Below are 20,204 nucleotides of genomic sequence, written 5' to 3'. Positions count from 1 at the left end.
CCTTAAGTTTAGGATTCTAATTAAGTTACAAAGCACAAAAAAGAATCAGGCCATATTGTGAACTGATTTTCTTCTCTCCAACTAAGAAGGCAAGGAGAAATGAAAAACTCTTTTAGGTCGTTACCCTACCCACCAAGCTGCATCTATATTCCAGGCAGAGTTTGCATGGCCCAGTGCCCACAGGCTGGGAGCCGCATGGCAGCTTCACAATCTCACCACAGCAGTTTTAGAGTGCAGGGCAGGGCAGTGGAGGGGTGGCTAGAAAGAAGTGATCATCCCAAACTTGTAAAACATGGCAACGTTTATTTGCCAAGTGATGGCTCATTGGTTAAATGCTCTCTACCTGATTCTACACGGAAAGCCAAGAAAAGGCAGTAGGCTCCTCCATTCTCCAGAATCTCTTAGGGCAACCTATATCGTGCTCTGGGTGCAAAGAAGAGACAAAGGAAAGAACACACCGGCTGCCTCAGGCTTTCAACCTAATGATAGCTTCCTATATTTGGTTCAAATGTTCATGCCAAGTTAGGGAACTGATGACAAATGAGATTTCACTTTGTCTTTTTAAAGAGGTGAGCTGGGGGTAAAGGGAAAACGGGAATCAAATCAATCACGAGCATAGTTGAGCCTTTTTCACCTCCAAGGCCTCAAGAATGAAAGGGATGAAAGGACAGGAGACACAGGAGAGGGGACATGCCGGGTGTAGCCCTATTATTTAAACTCTTCAAACTTCAGGATGTGCAACTGGAAGAGGAAGAGAAAAAAAGTCTCAGTGGGAAGGACAGACCACCCCCAGCTAGTCCACCCAAACCCTTGGATAACCTCTAAGAGAATGACAGGTAAATACACAGCATCCAGGCCTAGGCAGCGGCCTGCAGCTAAGAACCCAAGGGTGGGGAGTGGAGGCAGAACAGCCAAGTTGGAAGAAGGGCAGTACCTTGGAGTCCAAAGTGCCAGTGATTTTCCCTTTGAGGATTTGATGGACAACCTGATCATAATGCAAAATGTCTGCAAAACAAAACAAAAAAACTTCAGTGGCACTTGGTTGTGCAGGAAGGGCAAAGGAGGGAAGCAAGAGGGCTACAGGGAAAGTGCTCTGGCTGCAGATCAGCTCTGACCAACAAGTCTCTGCTAGTTTGTGCTAACTCCCTGCCGCCAGGATAAAATGAGATGGTAAATACTAAAAAGCTGGGAGGGGGGAGAGCAAAGTAAGCACATAAGAGGAGATATTATTGGTGTTGTTAAAATAATTACAGGGAGGGCTGTCCCGTGGCTCACTTGGGAGAGTGTGATGCTGCTAACACCAAGGCCACGGGTTCGGATCCCTATATAGGGATGGCCGGTTAGCTCACTGCAGAGAGCATGGTGCTGAAAACACCAAGTCAAGGGTTAAAATCCCCTTACCAGTCATCTTTAAAAAAAAAAAAAAAAAAAAAAATTACAGGGGTCTGTGATTTTATATTTTCTAAAATGGGAAATTCTACTGGGGACAGAAGATTGTTTACTTGACTCTGCTCTGCAGTTTCAGCTGCAGAGATGGAGATTAAAATGCAGAGAGGTTTTCACCATGATACACAAGCACTCTTACATGCTGGAACCAGGCAGCACAGGAGCTGGTCAAAAGTCCACCTTTCTCCAAGAAGTCTCCCCTGATCAACTCCCACCATCCCTTCATATCACCCAAACTCTGGAACTGTGTATATGCACAAAACTAACCCATATTAAGAGTCAGACTGAGGTTCCATCCCCAGCTATGCCATATGCTTGCTATGAAATGTGAGGAAAGTCCCTTCCCTTTCCTAAGCCTTATCTTCCTCAACCATAAAGGGAGGAAAATTGCACACCTGACTCACCTCTCAGGGCTGTCACAAAGTCCACACAAGAGGTGAGCACATCCCTGACAGGGGCTACATCTAGGTTGGGCACGCTGGCCCTTATGACAGGTTGGGAGATGCTCTTTGGGACAGGAGGCTCCTCTTCTCTGGGCTACACTCCAATATCCAAAGCAGTTGGGCTTGGCCTGCCTAAAGCTCCCAACTCTGGCTGTTCCTCCCCAGGCTGGGCAGCAGTGCCCTCTTCATGCAATGACCCAAGACAACCTCTGGGTGGTGCTCCCTGCCCACTGGGCACAAGCCCGCCAGCCTCCCAGGGAGTGTTGGGCCTGCACTTTTGGGAGAGGCTTTCCCATCTTGCGTGTTGTGCATGCATGCGTATGTTTCTTCACGTTCACTTCTCCTTAGCCCCCAAAGCATTCTTTCATGCTTTTACATTTCCCCCAATCCCAACCTTGAGAAGGGGCCTCCCCATTTCCAGGATGTGGAAACTGAAGTCCCAATAGTGTCCGGGTCTAACAGAACAGCACATCAGGAGAAGAACCTGAGTCCATGCTCTAAACTCTATGACTGGGCTTCAAATTCTAGCTTTCTTCAACAGCAGAATCCTTTTCCAATGAAATCTCAAGCAAAACTCCAAGTACCTAAAACATAACAGCTGAGAAGCTCTGGCAGAATCAGGGGTGGGAAGCTTGCCCTCCCCTACCCCCACCCCCACCCAGTTAACCCAACCTTTGGCCAGCACTTGAGGTCCTCTTGGAATCCTGGGGTGCAGAGCCTAGATGTGAAAACCAATACTCAAGAGGCAGCTTGCTAGGGACAGATGCTGAAAAATGGGGTTAGATCAAAAGAATAGAGGCCAAAGGGAGCCCTAAGGGTTAATACACCATTCCCTGCTGAGGTCCGAGAGGCCGGCACAGCATCACCTGTCCCTGAAATCCTCGGGAGGAGGGTGGAGGATGTCTCACCTGTCTCCAGCATGAACGGCTGAGTCAGAGGAGGGATGGTCCAGAAGTCATCACTATCCAGGCTGCGCAAGGACTGCACAGGAATGGTGGCCGACTGGCCAAAAATCAATGAACATGACCACAGCCCAGTTGTCCACCCTGCCCAGCACCCAGCACCTGGGAAGGAGGGTGAGAGGAGGGTCATTCCACCCAGCGCCATACACAGCAGTCCTTGACAAAGAGGGTTTGAAGGTGGGGGTTAAGAGAGAGAGGAACGGTGAGCCTGCTTTGCTTTGCCTATCTGTGGGCAGGAGATGATCCTAAGCAAAGAAGATCTTAAGAGAAGAAGCAGCCAGAAAGAAACCAGAGTCCAAAGGAAGAGATACGAAGAAGAAAAGGAGCAGCTCTCCTTGCAGACCTCTCTCATACCCTCCAACCCTGCCTGGCACACGCCTGTTCCAGGCGTGTCCATAATTGCCTAGGAGGTACTCAGCCAGACAGCGGGTCCCACGCTGCACGGCAGAGTTGTCCAGGTAGGGCTGCCCGCTCCTCTGCCTCAGCGAGGGTGCTGAACAGCATCTGCATGTTGTGGTGCGGAGTCTATGGATGGCAAAGATCCAGTGGGCCTCGCTGCCTACACTGCATTACACAGCTGTCTCTGCAGGTGTCACGTGCTACGTGTCAAGCACCACTTCTGATCAAGGGAACCAAAGGTACTGATGGGGAGAGAGAACAAGACTGAAATCAGGGATTGGACTACAATCATTCCGGCTTTCCACCACCGCCTGGCCCCATCACCACGCTCACCCCAGAAAGCTTCCGCAAGAAGGTACAGAAGCCCGAGTGGGCTACCCAGCAGCTCGTACCTCAGTGATGTGCATGGCCCAGAAAAATGGGGTCTGAGGGATGACATTGGTCATCAGCAGCCCCAGCTCCCCGCGGATGCTGTGGATGAGGCTCAGGTCTTGGAAGCATCCCCTCAGGAGCAGCACCAGGAAGGATCCTCTGCGGGAAGAGCAAGGAGAAAAGGGGAACGGGATGCCTGAAGGAGCAACACCTGTCCTGCAGTGTGCTGGGCTGGGCGCAGGATGAGTCGCCCTAAGCAGGAGGGTTGTGCCCACCCACTCCAAGGGGAGAGACAAGTACCCAGGTAGTCACAACACGTGGCAGAGGAGAGGAAGGGCCATGCCAGGGGGCACAGGGTTGGAGAGTTCCGGAAGGAGGAGGAGAGGGAAACAGAAACACATGGGGAAACTCCACGGAGACAGGCGGGCAAAAGCCCTCACTGGGTGGATCTTTTTTTTTTTTTTACGTTTTTTTCGTGACCGGTACTCAGCCAGTGAGTGCAGCGGCCATTCCTATATAGGATCCGAACCCGCGGCGGGAGCGTCGCTGCGCTCCCAGCGCTGCACTCTCCCCAGTGCGCCACGGGCTCGGCCCACACTGGGTGGATCTTAAGCCCGCTAAAGTGACTCATGACAATGCAGGATACGTTGTCAATCCCAAAGTAGCTCTTCTCTGGGTTTATTCCAAACGTCATCCTGCCACCTTCTAACTCTATCACCTGCCTAAGTCACATGTGATTAGCAAGGCAAACCTGCTAAAAAAAAAACAAACCGAAAACCACAGGTTCCACAGCATTTCAAGTCAAACAGATTATTCTGGCATTCCTGACATTAAGAATGATGTCTACTGTGGGGAGAGAGGGAGGGGGGAAAGAGGAATTGGTAAAGGGACATGAAAATCAACTACATTGTATATTGATAAATTAAAATAAAAATTTTTTAAAAAAGAATATCTACTGTAAGCACAGCAGATGTGGGGGGCGTGATGATCTCACAGCATCCAGGGTAGCAGGTAGCACAGGCCTTCACTGAACATTAAAGGAAACTGATTTTAAAAGTCAGTGTGGGTCACAGCCTTAGAGCCTGGGTCTGATGCAGGAGGTCCTGAAAACTTTGTCCCCCACCCCGATACTACCCCTGTCCCCACCCTCTGAGGGACAGAATGACGTAGTCACCATTTGCCCTGATGGCCTTTCTACACCGTGCTCACCTCATTTCCATTGGAACTGCAAAGAAGGCTGCCCTCAGTTTCTCTGTCTCACAGGGGTCCAGAGAAGACTTAGGAGTGAGCTGCATATAGTAAGTCCTGGAGGCACCCAGACAGGCTCGCAGGCCCCCCCACCACGCCACAGAAGCCTTGGCCCTGCCCTCAGAGGTAGCATCAGATGGGTCAATAGGCTACATCCTTCCCTTCTCAGCCTCTACATCCTCATCTGGATGGGAAGGGTTGGCTGGATGATGACATTTAATTAAGAAAGCATCCTAGACAAAGAGAAAGGAAAAAGAAATATTTCCTACACTAAGGGTCGGCAGGGGACAAAGTTGGAAGGGAGACTGCACAAGAGGCAGTGACCCTGAGTAGAGCTGGGAGAAGTAAACTAGGAGTCACAGAGCCACGTCTTGGGAGCAGATGGTAGCTCAGAATCTCACCAGTGGTTCTGGCAAATCCTTCACCAGACTCCCTCTCCAAAACCTAGGGAGAAAAAGAAAAGGTATCGCTTGGGCATGGTAATACTTAAAAAATGGTTTAGATGTTGAATCACTCCAAGCACATTTGGAGACAGAGTAGCAACAGCCCCTGTTCTGACAGACATTAGCTGACTTAACACATCCACACGCTTGCCCCTTCCTCGTGGGATCCTGAGCCAACCCAAAGAAAAGATGATTAGACACGGGGATGGGAGGCAGGGAGGCTGTGGCCGGGGGTGCTCCCTCGGGAGTTACAGCCACAGTGAGCTACCCCCGGCAGCCCTCCCCACACAAAGGACGCTCAGCCTGGGCCAGCCCTGCGGAAGGAGAGAACAAGCGAGATGGAAATGGTTCTGCAGGAGGCAAGGCTGGGCGGAGACAAAAGGCCAGGGTGCCCTGCGCTCACGACAACCCGGCAGCCCCCTCCCACGCTGGTGTCCCTCTCTCCACTGTTCTCACCTGGAACCCCCCAACTCTGGTTAAACCCAAGCATCTGCCCCCTGCCTGCTTCCCTACATCCAGCTGCTGCCAGCGAACACCCACACCACAATCCCACCAAAAGCCCCTACCATGACTCCTTTTCCTCTCTCCAAATGAACCCCTCCTCTCTTCAAAACCTCCACCTTCCCCACTCTGCTCCACCTGCTGAACCTCCCTCTTCCTCACGGATAAAACCAGAAGCCACAGGAAGGGAAGTCCCTCACCTTCTCATCTGCCAGACTCCCCGTGTGCCTGCCCTCTCTGCCATCCCTCTTGCTGCCCAGGTTCAAGGACAGCCCTGCTGCGGGCACACCCTCCACCCTCCATCATGGTCTCTCCCCATGTGGACCTTTCTCACCAGGAAAGAAACAGGCTGTGTTATCTGTGTTAGAAGAGACCCTGACTTGACCCCACATTTCACTCCAGCTACCACTCCTCTGGTCCCTTCCTGAAAGTGTTGTCTAGAGTCCTGCCTACTTTCACACCTTACCCTTCCTCTCGGGCTTCCTTGAAATGGCTCTGCACAGGGTCAGCAATGACTTTCCTGTTGCTGAGTCTACAGTCACTTCTCTGCTCTGAATTGGCTTGCAGTAGTATTCCCTCCACTCCCTCTTTCCAAAGACATTTCTTCTCTTGGCCTCTGTGAAATCACATGCACCTGGTTTTCCTCCTTTCCCTGGCTGGCCCCTCTCAAGCTCAACTAATAAATGTTGGCACATCCCAGGACCTGGTCCTCTCCTCTTCTACCTTCTCTCCAAGGCCATCCCCAGGTCCATGGTGTTAGGTATCAACAATGCATCACGGACTCTCAAAGCTGGGTCTCCAGCCCTGATCGCTCTCTGGAATTCTACTCAAATATGGGGATGCCCACTTCACAGGACAGCACAAAACTCAGAATGTCTAAAACCTCTCCAAGCTGCTTCAGCCCAGCTTTCTCAATTTGAGTAAACTGCATCATTATCTACCAAGTGGTTCAGGCAGGGTCAATTCCTCTCTCTCCCTAGCTCTCTACATCAAATTCATCAGCAAGCCAAGCCATCTCTTCCTCCAAAACACACCTGAGCCCAGACACTCTTCTCTCTATATATCTACCACCCCAGTACTGCCATCGCCGTCTCTTACCAGGATGACAGCAGCAGCTCCCAAACAGGGCTCCTGCTGCCACACTTGCCCACGCAATCCAATCGCCAGCAGACACATGATCTTTTACTAACAAAAATCCAATCACATCACACCCCTGATTAAAATCTCCCAATGCCTTCCCATTGCTCTTACAAATAAAATTCAGTCTCCAACTTCGCTGGCCAAGGCCATGTGATCTGAACCCCTTCTACAGACCTCCTTGCCACCCACTCTCCACTTCACCCACCATGCCCACACCTTGGGGCATCTGCAGGCACTCTCTCTGCTTGGACTGTTCTTCCTCTGGTCTCCATGCAGCTGGCTCTGACTTGTCACTCATCTCAGCTAAGATGTCACTTCCCCGCAAAAGGGGCCTCTCTAGGAACCATCTGAAGAAGTGACCCCTCACTCTTCATCATATCATCTTATTTTAATTCTCTGTGATATTTATTACCGTATTTTCTTGTTTATTGAATGTCTCTTTCCACTGGAGTACAAGCATCACAAGAATCACATTTGTCTCCTGACAATGACCTTGATCAGTGAGGTAATGCCAGGGCTTAGAAAATGCCTGGTACATAGTAAGGTCCCAGTAAATATATGTTGAATGAATAAATAAAACAAGAAATGACCTAGGGCAAATCCTTAACTCGCAAAGCCTTGGTTGCCTCTTCTACACCATGAGTCGCACCTGCTTTAATGTGAGGATTTAGCTTGGCTAGTATGTGTCTAGGATGTGACCCCCACACAGCAGGTGCTTAAGAAACAGAAGCAGTATGGCAGAGCAGTTAGAAGTGTGGGTTCTGGAGCCAGACCGTCTGGGCTCCAATCCTGGTTCCAGGACTGACTGGCTGCTTAACTCTGGGTGAGCTACTTGGTGTTCGCATCTGCAGAATGCGAGAGTAATAAATAGCACCTTCTGCTTTAATTAAATGAATCCATACAGTAAAATAATCAGAGAGTAAGCCCTCAATGAAGGTTACCTACTGTTGTCAATCAATGAGCCCCAAATCAAATCTCTCTGCTAAACCACGTTCTGTCTCTCCCACTTACCAAGAAAGTAAAGCCACAACGCTAAAAATTGTCCTTCTCTAGCCAAGCACGTAAGGTGCCCTTTTATTTAGAATCTCCTAAGACAGTTCTAAATACCAACCCCAAGAACCAATTATCAGCAGTGATCTTGAGCTAAAAGTAATTATTAATATTATTAATTCAGAAACATTTTAAACCACTTTAGTCTCATCATTATTCCCTAATGATTTAAGAGAGAACTATAACAAACCCATTTTGACAGTTTGTGAAGTGAAGTTTCAGGGGAAGATCTATATAAATATCTTCCAACCACCACAGCAGGCACATCACCCAAAAACAAACCTCCAACTTCAGACGTGTTTGTAACACAGAGTGGCCACGTGGAAGCTAGAAAAATCAGGGCCGCAGCTCAATAGCTGCCAAACCAGCCAATTTTAATTAACATCTATTGTTGCTACAAGCACACTAACCCGCCTGCCCAGATAATCAACAGCTGTTAATGATCCCTTTCTTTGTTCTGGGACATTTCCACCAGCTGGTCAAGTGTTCTAAGAGGCATGCTGGCTTCAGAATTGTGCTGGTGAATCTGAGCAGTGGGAGAGAAAAAACAGGGCAGGCAAAGGTCAGAAGGCTCTGAATGGAGGATCCATCCAGTCCCCTGCATATGCCACAGAGAAGCTCCTGCACACTACTCACCAGGGACACAGCCTCATGCAACACCCTGAATGGTGGTGGCTTTCCACGCCCTGGACTGCTGCCAGCCACCCTGAGCCATCCCTCCTTCCCTCCCTGGGGAACTGTACCTGGGGCCACCTGAGGCACCCTGGTGGAAATTTAACATTTACAGCTTTAATCCTCAACTACTTCCCTCTCACACTTGAATCAGCCAGGTGACACAACTTACACTTTTACTATGTGGCAGGTGCAAAATGACAAAGATAAAAGACAGACCCTGTTCTCAGGGAGCCCACATTTAGTCACCCCACAAATACTTATAAAATGCCTATGTTCCAAACACTGCCTCCATGAAGTTCACATGCCAATGGGAGTAGCAGTCACTAAGTAAGTACAGTCATGCGCTGCATGACAACTCTTCAGTCAATGAGACCGTATATACAACGGTGGTCCCATTAAGATTACAGTGGCTGTACCACATAGCCCAGGGTGTAGTGGGCTGTACCATGTAGATCTGTGTAAGTTCACTCTGTGCTGTTTGCAAAACAACATGTTTTTCAGAATGTATCCCTGTTGTTAAGTGACACGTGACTGCATACAAAGAGTGACTTCAGTGGCAATGAGAGCAGTGAAGAAACAGGCAGAAAGAGGGGTGAAGAGTGTCTGGGGTGCGTGCTGGATCAGGGAAAGTCCCTCCAAGGAGATGACGGCTGGGCAGAAACCTGAATGAAGTGAGAAAGCAGAGCTGCAGACATCTGGGAGAGGAGGCTTCCGGGCTAAGAAGAGTAGGTCCAGAGGCCCGGGGCAGGGCTGTGCGTGCGTGCTGGGAGCACCCCTGGGGCAGGCAGGACAGGACATTCTCATCTCTTACCTGGACGGCCTGAGACACATCTTCCTGCTCCCACTCTGGCCCCCTAGAGTCTGTTCTAAACGGTCACTTTCAAACTTAGATCGAGGTGAATGGCTGAATAAACAACGGCACATCCATGCAACAGAGTATCACTTAGCAATAAAAAAAGAATTGCTGATGGCGCAACCCCATGAATGAATCTCAATAACATTCCACTGGTGAAAGAAGCCAGAAACAAAGAGCACATACAGCAAGATTCCATTTACAGGCAACTCTAGAAAAGATAAATCTCATCTAAAGTGACAAAAAACAGATCAGTGGTTGCACAGGGCCATGAAGTGGGGAATTACTGACAACTAGCAAGGGGCATGAGAGAAACTTCTGGGTGACTGAAACATTCTATATCTTATTGTGATAGTGGTTACATAGCTGCACACATTTGTCAAAATTCCTCAAAATGTATACTTAAAATGGGTTCATTTTATTTTAAGTAAATTATACTTCAATAAGTATACAGGTTGAGTATCCTTTATCCAAGATGCTTAGGACCAGAAGTGTTCTGGATTTAGGATTTTTTCAGATCTTAGAATATTTGCATTATGCTTACCTGCTGAGCATCCCTAATCTGAAAATCGGAAATCCAAAATGCTCCAGTGAGCATTTTCTTTGAGCATCATGTCAGAGCTCAAAACCTTTCAGATTTTGGAGCATTTCAGTTTTCGAATTTTCAGATTAGGGATGCTCAAACTGTACTTAATACTTCAATAAAGTTGATTTTTTAAAACAAGTAAATTAGTTAAATCTGGTTATGTCACTCCCCGCTCAAACCCTCCAGTGTTCTCGTTATTATGTGATTTGTAAATACTGATCAGTGCCAAATCAAGTTATGGGTTATGATTATTTTTATTCTTATACAACCTTTTCTCTAGGAACTAACTGCTTCTTTCCCCCCCTCCATTCACCTGGCTTTCACTGAACCTCTGGCCAAGTTTCCCCACACCCCCCAGTGGCTCTTACACACCTCTGCTCTCCATTTTCCATTTTTCTTCCTGCCAACATCAGCCTTGGGGCCTCATATCATCCTGCTCTGTCTGGGATGCCCGCAGCGCGATGAGTGTTCTGGGACTTCCCCTGGTCAGTCTGGGAAGTCTCTCATCCCTCTCCTGGGTTGGATCCCAGATCCCTGCTTTGGGGGGCTTATTGCTTCATTGCATTGTTGCGCATTCCTTCATAGCTTTCTGAGAACAAGCACACGGGGTATACATTTTTTGAGACCTTACATTTCTACCCTCATCCTTTATTCAAGTCTTATTCTACCTTCATTCCGTTTCTCTTCACCTCAGAGGAGTAGCGTGCCGACGTCACAACAAGGTTTCGAGGGAGGCACATCTCACACAATGTGTGAAAACCCATTCATCACACTTATGAACCAAAAAAGGATCTCTACTTTCATTCCTGATTGATTTGATTGGGGTTGGGCATTATTTTCCTGAAGAATTCAATAGCACCAATTGATTCCACATCCTTCAATGTGGATTCTTTCTGAAGTTTTATCCCCGAGATTCTAAAATATTTCTATCTAGTGCGTTAGTGTAGGTTTTTATTTTCCCATTCATTATCCTGGGCACTCACTGGTTACTTTCAATCTAAAAACTCACGACATTCACCCCTGGAAGACTTTGTTATATCATTTGATAATTTTCCCCCCATACTCACCTCAACTTAGGTGTTGTACCACCTAAACTGATCCTCTAACTTAACCTTTTCTTTAGAGCACTTTTATTACAAACTACTGCAATTGACAAATCCTCTTCCCAAAAAGCAATGATAAACTTTAACAAAATTGTCAAAAACAACCATTTCAGGACTCTGGAAATTGACCCAAGACACATAACAAATTGAATGCACTGCCATTTCTAATAATTTGTAGATTATTTCAGTTTTTCTGCATAAAGAAACATCATCTGTAAAAAGGAAGAGTTTTCCTTCTCCCTTTGCAAAATGTATGCCTTTATTTTTCTCGTCTTACTCAACAAACTAGAACCTCCAGCTCATGTTGACCAGCAGTGATGGTAGTCGGCATCCTTGTCTTGTTCTAGTTTTTTAAAAGAGTGCTTCTGATGTTTCTCTATTAAAATACTGTTTTCCATAGGCTTTTGGTAGATACCTTTTATCAGGTTAAGAATAACCTTCTATCTCTAGCTACGAAAAACTTTCATTTTTAAATCATGAATTATTGCTGAATTTTATTAAATGTTTTTACTTTGTCTATTCAAGATGATCATATGGTTTTTACCCTTTAATCTGAAAGACATCTGTCATTTTTCTAATATTACTTTTGCATTTAAAAAAAACAACTTGTCAGGATACATTACCCTCATTATATATCGCTGGCTTCGTTTTGCAGTATTTTGTTAAGAAACATCGCATGTGCATTCAAGAGTAAAACTAGCCTATAATTTTTCTTTCTTATGCTATCTTTGTCTGGTTTGGTTATCAAGGTTATACTGGCCTCATGCAATGAATAAAGAGTATCCTTATTTTATTCTTAGGAAAAACTTATATAAGAAAGGAATTTTCTGTTCCTTGAAAATTTGGGAAAATTTGCACATAAAATGATCTGGGCCTGGTGTTTTCATTGTGAGGAGTTTATAAACTATCACTCAACTACTTTAACAGTTATAGGACTATTCAGGCTTCTTATATCAGTGTTTAAAATGATACACTTATAAAAATCTAAATACCAAAGGAAAGATTTATTTTACAAATACCAAAAAAAAGGATATACTTTAAGAAATGTGTTTATTTCTTCTAAGTTTTCAAATCTATGATCTCTTGTTTATGATCTTTTTCTATGACCTCTTTGATGTTATCTTTTTCATTGATAATAATTTGTGTCTTTTTTGCTTAATTTATCTCACCAGAGGGTTTTCTATTTTATTAATCTCTTTAAAGAATAAAATTTGGCTTTATTGATCCCTTTTATAAGAGCTTTGTTTTTTAAAATTTCAGTAACATCTGCTCTCTATCTGGGTTTATTTTTATTTTTTTATTTACTTCTTCAACCAACTCCCAGCTCATTAATTTTCAACCTTTCTTCTTTGCTCATTTAAGTTTGGACATTTTCCTCTAAGTCTTGCTTTCACTGTATCCCAAAACTTTTCATGGGTAGTACTTTCCTTATTGTTCAGTTCTAAGTATTTTTAAATTTCTTTGACCCATGTGTTGTTTACCTAGGAGTGTGTTTTTAAATTTCCAAATGTATGGGGATATTTTGTTCTTCTTTTGGTTACTTATTTCTAATTTTAAAGCATTGGGAATGCTCCTGGGAAGCCATATCCACTTCACAGGGAAGCTGGGTGAGACTCAGGACACTCCTTCCCACAGGCTGGTTCTGGCGTACAGAACTTAACTCTCTACCAGACAACTCTAAAACTGGGCAGAACATGTGAACTGTTTCCAGCACAGGACTAACGGCAGTGGATGGCAGAGCGAAATCTGCTGGAGAAAAGGAAAGCACAAGCACCACATTCATCGCCTTCCGCCTGGGAGCATTTTTCCAGACCACAGCAAAGGGAAGGACAGCCCAAGCAGGAACTGACATTCTCCCTGGGCATCAAACAGATTTAAAACAGCGTTTAGCTGACCAGAATTTGTGGGACAGAGCACTCGAGAGGAAGGAGCCGTAGAAAAGTCTCGGAAATCTAGGGGTTCACCTCATGTCCTTGACTGAATCCTGAGCTGTCCATGTGCAGGGTAAGTTCTAGGAGGCCTTGAAGAGAGGCCAGCCCAGCAGAGGGGGCAGACCTCAGTAAACACCCTGAGCACTCACCTGAGACCCTAGAAGGTCTGAGCCTTAGGAGAAAGGATTTTGCCCAAGAATACAGGCCAAACTGAAATATACCAATCCTAACAAAGAAAACCAACCTTTCACAGAATAAAAAGATCTGCTAGTAATTTAATTTTTGCTAGAACAAAATTCAACACTACTCTATGGACAATAACATAATATAAAGTCTCTACAATATAACATCTACAATGTCCAACACACAATTGAAAGAAAGAACCATATTTGTAAAGAAGCCTGAAGATTTTACCCACAACCAAGGGGATAAATGTTAATAGAAGCAGATCCACAAATGACCCAGATATTGGAATCGGCAGAAAATTATGTCATAATAACTATTGTAGGTATGTTAAAGAATCTAGAAGAAGAAACAAAATGAGGGAAAAGATAGATTTCAGCAGTGAAATGGGAAAAAAGAACCAAATGGAAGTTGAAAAATATATACTATCTAACAAAAAATTCATTAGATGGGCTTAACAGCAGATTGGACATAGCAGCAGCAAAAATTAGATAGGTCAACTTGGAAGAGTGGAAACGCATGTGCCCATACATATACTGAGACCAGTTAGCAAGGTTGTGTGAATGTCTTCAGCGGCTCAGAGGGCAGATTCAGAATAGGCAGAGGGCCAGGTTCAGCTAGGATTGGGGTTTTGCAAGATACAACCTAGTGAGTAAAGGACAAGGGAGTTAAGGATGTTTGGACTAAGGTAGTTTAGACAATCTAAGCTAAGCAGGGAAGTGAGGAAATACAGAGGTACTGAATAGTGAAAAAATGGTGGGGATGGTGGATTTAGAGTCCCAATGTGTGCCAATGTATCAATTGGTGGACTGGGGGTTTTAGAATCTTGCTACTCAGAATGTGGTCCCAGGACCAGCGGCACAAGCCCCATGCAGAGCTGTGCAAATTCTCAGCCCCACCCTGAACATACTGAGTCAGAATCTCGGGGTGGGGCTCAGCAAGCTGTTTGAACAAGCTCTTCAGTTAGTTCTGATGCTTGTTGAAGTTTGAGAACCACTCTTCTAGAGTAAAAGAGGGGCAAAGACTGGGTGGTGGGGGGCACAGAGTAGAATGCTTGAAATGGATATTTTGGAGATACTCCATTATTAGCATTGATGAGGTCTTAAATATAGCTAGAGGAATGAGAAACTGACCAAGTGGAAGAAAAGATCAATAAAGATACAACGGGTCTAGGAAGTAAGTGGCCGGACTCTGAGATGGATGATCCACAGGGACTGAATGAATCTGTGTGATAAGAGAGAAAGTGAGCCGGAAGATGAAGCTTTCAGTGAAGGCCTGACACGGTGCAGTTGACTGCAACCCAGAAGGCCAGTACGTGGTGTAATCTGACAGTTCACCCTTCCGAAGAGCTGGGGTTTAGAGAGAAAGGAAGAGAAATAGTTTGGAACTGGCAAGGGGAGCCATCTCGGACAGTCTTATTGTGGTAATTCCAACCCATCTCTCCACTCCCATCTCCAACTTCTCCCGCTTTGTTCAATGCCTGCTGATACATATTCTGGCCTTGTTCTTGCTGACAGAACCCCAAGTTTAGCAACAATGTGCCTGTTTTTAAAAACTATATCTCCCAGCCTCTTTGCATAGAAGGCCATGAGTTGCAGTTCTATCCCATGAATCATAAGCAGAACTGTGGTCCTCTGAGAACGTGCCTTTTAAGAGGACACAGGGCCCTTTTACCCTATGCTCCTCCTCGTTTTCCTGCCTGGATAACATCATCATGGAGTCCCCATACCAACCTTAGGCTCCCTACCTCCTGATTTCTTCTACAGGAAAGAAAAACAAATAGCTAACTGGTTTAAGCCACTGTTGTTCAGATTTCCTTGTGTGTGCAACCAAGTCAATTCTCACCACTTCAGCCTATGACATGGGATCCTTTGCTCCTGGTTCACCTCTTTGAATGGGCTCATCTTTTCTAGGGGAAGCTCCTGGGGGTTAGTTACGGGCCTTCCCTTTTCTGCCTGCAGAGGCAGCCGGCACCATGCACTGCCCCCACCTTTAACTCCCGCTTCCCCATACCTTATATTTGGCAATATCTGTCTTCCTTCCAGGAAGGACCCGATTCTATCCACCTTTATCTTATACCTCATATAGAGCAAGGCTGTGTAAACAACAGACGTTCTATTAATGTTTGCTACATTAAACAAGCAAAGACCTGAATTTCAATATTCCAGGTTCAAAAAAGCCCTGACTGAATTACCTCATGACCGTTTTTATTTTCGCCAAGAACAGTCTTCTTTTTTAAAGTCCCAAGTTGGGGCTGGCCAGTTAGCTCAGTTCTTTAGAGTGTGCTGTTGTAACTCCAAGGTCAAGGGTTCAGATCCCTGTACCAGCCAGCCACAAAAAAAAAAAAAAAAAAAAAAATCCAAGTTTTCTGCACCCGACCCTGCTTCTGACTATTAAAGGTCATAAAAGTTCCCTAATTTCATCCAAGCCCCTACATTCTCCACAGTCAGACTGGACAGAAGGAAGATGAAAGAACTAAAAGCAAAGTCTGCCAAGTTCTGAAGAGCGAACACAAAGCTACCCAGAGCACACAGAGGCCAGAAGACTAACTGAGCTTCTGGGGCCACTCGGCCCTGCCAGGGATCCTTTTAGGAAGCCTTTTGCTTGTATTCACAAACAATTTTCGTCTGTGGAAGAGCTTGCCATTCAGCTCCTGGATTGCAAGCGCCACTTTCTACATGGAGCCCAGATCTACAAATGTGAAGCTGGAAAGGATGGAGGGACGGGACAGCTCTGAGCACGTCTCAAGAGAAGACCAGAGCTGCAGGACGGGCACCAGGCCTGAGCTGGAAGAATAGCCTCCTCTCCCTCTTCTGCAGCAACAGAAGAGGAGCCATTCTAAATGCACAAACCAAAATTATGTCCAGACATGGGACTGGGCTGGGCTATATGAGAGACTGCTGTGGGCCTCTGGGGACCAGAAGAAATGAGCTGGCTCTATCCCTATATACTGCATGTCTGCAGCTTTGGTTTCTTTAATGCTACTGCCCCCAAAAGTTCAAAGCACTTTTACTTCTTTGAAAATAAGAAAGAGAAAATATAAATAGGTCCAGTTTTCAGGGGCAACTAAAGCTGAGGGTGGTACAGTAACTTACCTCAAGTCAGAAAACAGAGCAAGTGGACATGCCAAAAATAAACCCAGGTCTCTGGACTTCTAACCCACAGTTGCATTGACAAGACAGTATTAGCTGCCAAGTCAGAGGGTTAAATATGGAAAGGGGGTTTCCCAGATATCACTCTGCCAGATCACACTGGGTGTGGACTCGGGAGTTGTTAGGCTAGTCTATAACATCAGTGCATCAGCAAAATAGACAAAGAGGAAAGGAGTTGCTTCCCAGAGAAAACAAAGGAACAGTCATTACCATTTGCAGCCATTCTGGATTTTGTGGATATGGACAGGGTTGAAGTCCTTTAGAAGGCCCAGAATTTCCCCCTACAATGGCAGGGTTTAAAAGAGAAAGAGACCAAAGACATAACTTACAACCAGTTCCCAAGGTTTTAGATCCCCAACCAGCTAATCTGTACCTAATTGAACACAGACTTAATGAGAATCTATAATGTGCTATATGTGCCAGGTTTTGTGACAGACGAGAAAGATATAAGCCCTGCCTTCAACAAAACTCAATAACTGAGTGAGGATACAGACATGACAATCAAGTACACAGGCCATTCCATCACAGGAAGCACAGACAGCTACAGGAGCACACAGTATGGGTATGTAACTCAGAAATAATTAGAGGGAAAGGAGGTGGTCAGGGTGGGCTCCCAGGAGGAAGTGACTTCCACCCCTTTGCAAGTCTCCCCTCCCCACTGTTTCTCAACTGTAGCCTGACCTCCACTGCCTGGAGATATGGTCACCTTGCCCCATCCCAGACATTTCTGCACACCTGTTCCCAATTCCTCTCCTTGGGCCACCCCCCTCACCCCAGTCCCACTCCTTCACAACCCACTGCCCTGGCTTGGGTCTCTCTGTCTCCACACAGGCACCACCCTCCCCTGCTTTGAGATAATGTCTGCACCACCCTGATGCCCTTTTGAGCTACACCCTATTTTTCTCTTTTGTGCCAACCTTGTAGAAAGAGCTGTCTCCACCTAACGCCTCCGTTTCCTCCCCGCCCACTCCCTCCTGACTGCCTGCAGTTTGGCTTCTGTTCCTGAAGGTCACAGACATGCGCCTGCTGCCCACTGGGATGGCTTCTCTTCAGGCCCCGGCTCTTTCAACTCCTACCTGTACCCATTTACACTTCCTCCTTCCTTAGCATCCCCATCAGCACATTGTAGTTGTAAAATTTCACAACCATGATGAAAATTAATTTTGCCCTGGAAAACTCGATTTTGGAAAGATGTATATTTACACCACCTTCTTCTAAAAGCAGCTTTTACCAATCTGAAGTCACTTTGTTGGCTTTGGAAAATAGAAATGCATTACGTACAACTCATTTTTCTCAGTCTTCATGTTCACATTACATTTAAATTCAAATTTTCTCATTTGTTTTACTTTTAAATATTTAAAATAGCTATGTGTTTATTACACATGAATCTCCTAGATGCTGAGCAACAAGCAATTTGTGAGAACAAGCAATACGTACTTAATGCTTCCAGATTATGAAACGCTTTCATGTGCTTTATTCCATTTGGTCTTCATGAACACCCTGTGAAGTACACATTGTTACTGTCCTCATCACACAGAGGCGTAAAAGAAGGATCAGAGAACTTAAGTGACTTCCCTAAAATTACACAGCCAGTTTAGAGTTAGGATTTGAATTCAGAGCTTCTAACTTCAAATTCTACGTTCTTTTCATTATATCATGAAAACCGCAGCTTTCTTGTCAGGTTTTAACATTATTAAAATAGGAAACTATAATGGATATACTAATGATTTAAAAAAGAAAAAAAATGGAAACTGTGTAATAATTTTGTATCTTCTGTAGCAGGCATCAGGAAACCATAGCCTTGGGTCAAAGCCAGCCCACCACCTTTTTTGTAAATAAAGTTTTATTGAAACTTTACTTACAGCCATGCACATTCACTAATTTTCTGTCGCTGCTGTCATGCTACAATGGCACAGTTGACTATCTGCTACAGAAGCATATGGCCTTCAAAGCATAAAATATTTACTATCTAACCCTTTACAGAAAAAGTTTGCCAACCATTGTTCTATAACAATGGCTCTCAATTCTGACTGCAGATGAGACTCAGCTGGAGAGTTGTGGGGGGGGGTTTGTTTTTGGGGTTTTTTTTTCCTTTTTTAACTACCAATGCAATACCTAGCCCACCCCAGATGAACGAACTTGCAATCGCTGGGGGTAGAAATAAAGCATCAATATTTTTTCAAAAGTTCCCCAGATGATTTTAACATGCAGCCACAGCCAAAAACTACTTTCCATGGTATCAAGCAGATTCAGGAAGCACTAGTTTTCAGAAAATGTGCTTGAGGATGAGAGGAGAGAAGAATCTCCCTCCTCCTTGCCCAGTATACACACAAAAATACCAAAAATACCTGCCAGCACCTTTCCATCCATGGAATTTGAACCAGTGTATCAGTGAGGATAGTCCGTCAGCAGACACTGGTACTGTTGATAGTTATCATAAGGAATTCCTAGTATCTGAAGGCATGCCCTAACTGTGACATTTTTTTTCTGCCCCTTAATAGTTTAATTGATTTTTTTTAAATTTTCATGGATTATAGTTTTGACGGGAGGCTTGGTACATTAAGCTAAAATTAAAATTGTCTGGTGTCCTGAAGGGATTAAAATGAGATTTTACATCTCATTTTAAATACTGAAAATAACTTATTAAAATCTTTTAAATTATGAAAACATTAAATGTTTATTGTAGAAATGTTTTTAAAAATACAGATAAGCAAAATAGAAGGATCACCCTTAATCCTACCACCAAAACATGAGCACGGCACATCTGCTATAAAGATCGTGGGATCATCCTCTACCTTCTGTTTCCTAACCTATTTCACTTAATATACCTCTTTCAATCATTTATCACCAACCACACCATGTAAGGGATCTACAGCCTACTATTAATTATGACACCAGCATTTATGGATCACTGACTTTGTGTCAGACAGGTAGGAGGTTACTGGTATCACCTATGTGCGAAATAATTTCATGCTCATCATACTGGCAACAATTTAGCAGCTGGACAACACCAAGTTTTGGTGAGGACAGAAGAAACCTTATGCTGCTGGTGGGAGTGCAAGTCATCCCCCTCCTGGTCAAGTTGTGTGCACGGGTGGCCCTGAGGTACCACATCTAAGTACAGGCCCTGGAGACACTCACACATGTGCACATAGACAGGTGTACAAACCGGTTCACTGAAGCTCTGTTGGAGGTAGCAAAAGCTGGAAAAATGTTAGTTTGAACCATGTGAAATTAATGTTTTTGCAGATTAAAAAACATGGTCCAATATCAGCAATTTCATATGGTATAAGCTAAGCACTAGAATGAGTAGAATGAGTATTGGCAGGTACGCTCGCTGTGGTTGATATGTACAAAGGAATATTATACGATAGCCAAAACTACAAACTAGAGCTGTATGTACCAACATGGATATGTTTTTAAAAATACATGGAATGATGAAAGCAAGCCACACACAAATGCACACAGAGAATAGAAAGGGACCAACAGCTACCTGCCCATCACCTCAGCTCCCTACCTCCTAGAGCACACCCTAGACCTTGTCATTACCAATGACCACAGCTAATCCCAAATCACAATTTTGAGCCCAGAACTCTCTGACCCTCTTCCATCTTTCCTGTTCACACCTTTAGTTCTCCAACTCCACCCTCCAGTGCCATGATCCTTCAAATTCTGCCCTTTTCCCTATCCATTCCACCCTACCCCCACCCACAGTAT

General features: G+C 45.1%; 1 protein-coding gene and 1 non-coding gene across 2 annotated transcripts; both read right to left on the bottom strand.

Annotated features, from left to right (window-relative positions):
- Positions 1–508: 508 nt before the first annotated feature.
- TDRD10 (tudor domain containing 10) lies at positions 509–20,146 on the bottom strand. Its single transcript, XM_063105843.1, is given in 12 exon segments — positions 509–741; positions 935–1,005; positions 2,798–2,900; positions 2,902–2,953; positions 3,230–3,318; positions 3,320–3,376; positions 3,643–3,781; positions 4,832–4,927; positions 5,296–5,314; positions 15,886–16,040; positions 16,698–16,768; positions 20,114–20,146. Coding segments are annotated over 12 exon segments (918 nt in total). The 3' UTR covers positions 509–708.
- On the bottom strand, positions 10,807–10,910 carry LOC134385424 (small nucleolar RNA U13). The gene has a single exon (XR_010024392.1). It is a non-coding gene; the product is annotated as a small nucleolar RNA U13 (small nucleolar RNA).
- Positions 20,147–20,204: the final 58 nt, after the last annotated feature.

The sequence above is a fragment of the Cynocephalus volans genome, chromosome 8 (genome assembly GCF_027409185.1).
Source record: "Cynocephalus volans isolate mCynVol1 chromosome 8, mCynVol1.pri, whole genome shotgun sequence".
Classification (NCBI taxonomy): Eukaryota; Metazoa; Chordata; class Mammalia; order Dermoptera; family Cynocephalidae; genus Cynocephalus; species Cynocephalus volans.
This window is presented reverse-complemented; position numbering and strand designations above follow the sequence as displayed.